At 46.8% G+C, this 4,639-nt stretch overlaps 2 protein-coding genes across 3 annotated transcripts in view; one reads left to right on the top strand and one right to left on the bottom strand.

The window, feature by feature from the left end:
* The window catches only part of LOC105564471 (hemicentin-1-like), a 253,172-nt gene that overhangs the window by 153,121 nt on the left and 95,412 nt on the right, over nucleotides 1-4,639 (top strand). The window lies entirely within an intron of this gene.
* Nucleotides 3,777-4,426, bottom strand: LOC105564470. Its single transcript, XM_012016859.1, has 2 exons — nucleotides 4,188-4,426; nucleotides 3,777-4,097 (listed from the first exon to the last, which is right to left on the bottom strand). Exons 1-2 carry the CDS (start codon nucleotides 4,420-4,422, stop codon nucleotides 3,799-3,801), a joined length of 534 nt encoding a protein of 177 aa, XP_011872249.1. The 5' UTR covers nucleotides 4,423-4,426; the 3' UTR covers nucleotides 3,777-3,798.

Below are 4,639 nucleotides of genomic sequence, written 5' to 3'. Positions count from 1 at the left end.
AATTAAGAGATTGAACGAACTTACCTTAGTGAAGTTCGATCATAATTATGCTGTCTCGTCCGGATGGATATAAGTGTAGTACGCTTTCCTGTGCGACTCTCAACAGGCGATTTTAAAGCTGAAAAAAGCGCGTCGGATTTACCGGTCGCGCCTGCGCGGTCCGCGCCGGCCTGGGCGCTTCATATCTTTAAAGCTACAAATCTGAATTCGGGAATTGGGTGGGTGGGAGTCTCCATCCGGACGAGACAGCATAATTATGATCGAACTTCACTAAGGTAAGTTCGTTCAATCTCTTAATTATGCAACGTCTCGTCCGGATGGATATAAGTGTAGACATTTAAAGCACAGATTTGTAGTAGAAATAATAGCTGCTATCTAGCGCTTTATTTCAATTCATGTGAACAATTTTCGAGATATAAACTTTATATTAGACGTTATTGAGAATAGCAGATTGAAAAGATGGGTCTTTGACAATCGGGCGATTGTAAAAACGGGCAAAGACGTCCGAGGAGCTGCTCCAGCCTGCGGTACGTCGGATCTCGTCAACACTGATGCCCTTGCTGGCCGCAAGGGATGTTGATGCATGGCGAGTGGAATGAGCGGTGAAAATAGAAGTGTCTATACCTGCCCTATTTAGTTCCGTCTTGACCCACCGACCTAAGGTCTGGGATGAGACCGAGGTAAACGGAGAACGAGCAGAAATGAAAAAGGCGTCGCAATTCCCGCCTCGAAGTTCACGTGTACGATCCAAGTAGGTTTTTACCAGCGAGAAAATACATAATTCCGGTTTATCTACAAAAGGCTTAAAAGTAAGCAAAGGTTGGGGCCTTCCAATCCCGGAAGTTTTAAGTCTAGCTGAGATCTTAATTATTAGTGAATCTGTAAACGTAATGTTTGACAGTTGTATAGCCGCTAAGGTTTGCATTCTCTGAGCGGTAGTAAGTGCGAGAAGAGTTGCCAGTTTTCTAGATATGGTCTCCAGCGGGAGATCTTCGTAAGGGTATAGTGTCGCTAAATAGGAAATTACCGGAGATGGGTCCCAAATAAAATTGTAACGTGGACGTTGTGGCTTCAGAACTGCGACTCCCTTAAAAAATCTTTTCACCAGTGGGTGAGAGCCCACCCCCTCCGAGGAAAGGAGGGAAATGGCTGAGCGATAAGTATTTAGGGAGGAGTAGGAACCGACCTCTAAAAAAGCTGCAGATAAAAATTCTAATACTGATGCCACGGGCGGACGGAAACAGTCAATCTGATACCGTTTGCAATACTGCCACCACAATCTAATAGGCTTAGAATATTGGGTCGTCGTGGACTGTGTAATGGATGCGAGCGTCGCCTCCATAGCCGCTGCAGGCGTTCCCCTGATTACGAATGCTTGGCGGATAATTTCGCGGCTACTAGGGGAATTCTGTTCCAAGCCGGATGGATCTTCCTGAAAGGAGATGATAGCATGTTAATGTCTGGTTCGAAGAAAACAGGTTTATTGATAGTAAGTCGGTTAAATAGAGGAAACCATGGTTGGGCTGGCCACCAGGGGACCACCACCACACCTTCCGCCTTATCCGTAATAATCTTACGCAGAACTCTTAAAATTAAAACGAAGGGGGGGAACGCGTAAAAATAAAAACCACTCCAGTCGACGGAGAATGCGTTCACTGTAAGTGCTAGTGGGTCCGGCAACCAAGACACAAAACTGGAACATTTTGCATTGATAGACGATGCGAAGAGATCGATGTCAAACGTTCCGAAATAAGACTCGATTCTGTCAAAATAACTCTGCTCTAATGTCCATTCCGTCTCTTCTGAGATGACACGTGATTCTGCATCTGCGTCGATGTTTTGAGCGGAAGGAATATATGAGGCATATATGAATAAATTACGCTCCGCACACCAACACCAGATCCTTCTAGCGAGGTCTGACAAGTGAGGAAACTTAATTGAACCCATGCGATTAATGTAGGACAGAGCGGTGGAGTTATCCACCCTTAGTAGGATGTCGCAATTTTTTAAATGTGACGCAAAACACCTCAAGGCGTGAAAAATTGCTAACAGTTCTAGATAATTGATGTGGTTTTGTCTGTCTTCTGCTGACCAAAATCCATGGGTGCGGTTTTCACCGCAAACAGCCCCCCATCCCGTCAGGGAGGCATCTGTAAAAATCTCCATCCTAAAGAGGCCCGATCTGATAATATTACGTTGGGAAGCGTCAGAAAACACGTCTTTCCACCACAGAAGATCTTCCTTTATTGAGGGAGGCAGGGTCATTTGAGCCTCAAAATTGTCTTCTGCGGTTGTGAGAGCTTGGAATTTTGCTCTCTCCATGATCTTAGTATGCAGAATCCCGTACTGGGTCGCCGGACAAACTGAGATCAAGGAACCGATGTAACTTGCGAACAGCCGAATTCTGCATGATGTCTTGTCTAGAAAAGAAAGAGTTGCTTCAAGCAATTTGTTTCTTTTGTCCGCAGGAATAGAGACAGAGAAGTGTTCTGTGTCAAAAATGAAGCCCAGAAAGCGACAAGATTTTGACGGGGTAAGAACACTCTTACGTTCGTTGATTACAAACCCGAGAGAAGTCAAGAGGTTTAGTGTTGTAGAAACATTCTTTGAGCAATCTTCGTAGGAAGATGCGATAATCAGAAAATCGTCCAGATAGACGACTGAGAAAAACCCTTTCTCCCTCAGAGAGGATATTACCGGTTTTAAAATTTTAGTAAAGATATAGGGGGCTGAAGCAAGGCCAAACGGCAGAACCCTGAATTGAAAAAGTCTGTTCTGAAAGCGGAACCGCAGAAATTTTCTGTCCTCTGGGCAGACAGGTACGAGAAGGTATGCGTCCTGTAAATCGATTGAGGCGAGAAAGTCCCCAGGCGAGATGAGATGGGTAACCGTCTTCCAATCCTCCATCTTGAAATGTGGGGCGATGATGAATTTGTTGAGGCTCTTTAAATTGAGGATAAACCTCCAGCCTCCCGATGATTTCTTGATTACGAAAAAAGGTGACAAGAATTGACCTTTACAATCCGATACCGCTTCGATTGCTCCCTTAATGTAGAGTCTGTTAATTTCCTGCTGACAGATTAGCTCCTCTGCTTCCGATAGATGAACACTGGGCTCAACCTCCTGGACAGGCGGGTGGTACCTGAAGGGTAGATTGTACCCGGCCACGGATCGAAGGATCATTGGATCCGAAGTAATTTCCCTCCATTTGGAGAGGAAACCAGCTAGTCTGCCGGCAACATTTACCTGTTCCTTGTTTAACGCCTCCTCGACCGGGATTCCTGGTGATTCGATGATCGGCGACTGCTGCTCGACGCCCCTGTCCTCCTCGTCGCCATCGATCTCGATCTCGATACAGGGGCGCGGGAGTTTCCCGACTTAGCAGTGGTAGTCTGCGCTGTTAGCCTGATCGGTTGTTGCACCTTTTTTGAGATCGTCAAGGGTGCGTTGACGATGTCCCTGGAGGATTTCTCCATCGTGGTCGCTTTCTTTATTTCCTCGCCGAACGAAGCCCCAAACAGCAGGTTATCTGCCGGAATGGCATCGGCTGTCTTTTTGGCCAGGATATTAAAAGATGGTTTAATTAAAGCCCTCCTAGATAAGGAGAGGCGATAGAACAGATCTGCTAAAATTCTAGCCCCGTCGTTAACCTTTGCGACCGCCATCCGAGCCTCAGAGTTCAGAGAATGTTGCGTGTCTGGTTTGAGAAATGTCGAAATGGCCTCTCCCATGGCAAATAACGCCGCGCCTACCTGATCTTGGTTTGTACAACCATAATCGTCCCTTTTTACGATGGCGTTATTTTTTGAGAGCTGATCTGCACTCAGGATTCAGCCTGGGGGCTTTGAGAAAAGCCGCTTCTTCCGACGGACAATATTGCTTAAGTAGGGTCTCCCGTTGTTCCGGGGGAAGGCCCTTCTGCGAGAGATCACGCCATTTCTGAATGACCAGCTCATTCCAGGGAAGGGTATTTGATCCTTCCGGTTCGGAACCGAAAAGTTCCTTGGATAGGGTATCCGCCGAAGTCTCGTCTGGTACCTCTTCGATAGTCTCAGTTTCCTCAAGAATTATAGTCTTGGGAGGAGTGGGTGTTAATGCTGCGAAAGACGAGAGGTTATTCTGATTAGTCAGAAAAGGTTGTGTCGACTCCTCCATCTGATTTACAGATCCGGGATGTTCGTACACACCTGAGTCGTGCGGACCCATTTGTCCTTCCTGATCTCCATCGCCATTCGACTCTTGGTCGCTTTGATGTGCGGGGAGAGAGGACGCGGATGCTGAAGGAGAGGGAACGCCGAGCGCTCTAACCTCATTCCTTGATAATACACTGATCAAGCGTGATAGTTTTTCCTCCAACCTCGTAAGTCGATCCCCTGACGACGACCTCTTCCTCTTCCTTGACTTATGTGCCGATTTTCCCATCCTGAAAACTCGATCGAAAGAAGAATACACGAGAAAATTTATCGCACTGTTGGTCGTACGAACAACAGGAAAACAATGAAGCGCCCAGGCCGGCGCGGACCGCGCAGGCGCGACCGGTAAATCCGACGCGCTTTTTTCAGCTTTAAAATCGCCTGTTGAGAGTCGCACAGGAAAGCGTACTACACTTATATCCATCCGGACGAGACGTTGCATAATT

Source organism: Vollenhovia emeryi, unplaced genomic scaffold (genome assembly GCF_000949405.1).
Source record: "Vollenhovia emeryi isolate VEMERY1.0 unplaced genomic scaffold, V.emery_V1.0 DF939164.1, whole genome shotgun sequence".
NCBI classification, from domain to species: domain Eukaryota; kingdom Metazoa; phylum Arthropoda; class Insecta; order Hymenoptera; family Formicidae; genus Vollenhovia; species Vollenhovia emeryi.
The sequence above is the reverse complement of the archived record's forward strand: the minus strand, read 5'-3'. Positions and strand labels throughout refer to the sequence as shown.

Excerpts from the sequence above, each read along its gene's own strand:
- LOC105564470 (XM_012016859.1), bottom strand. The coding sequence starts at position 4,422 with ATGGGAAAATCGGCACATAAGTCAAGGAAGAGGAAGAGGTCGTCGTCA. Across the intron at positions 4,098-4,187 it reads AATGGGTCCGCACGACTCAG|CATTAACACCCACTCCTCCC; the intron begins GTGTGTACGAAC and ends CGTCTTTCGCAG.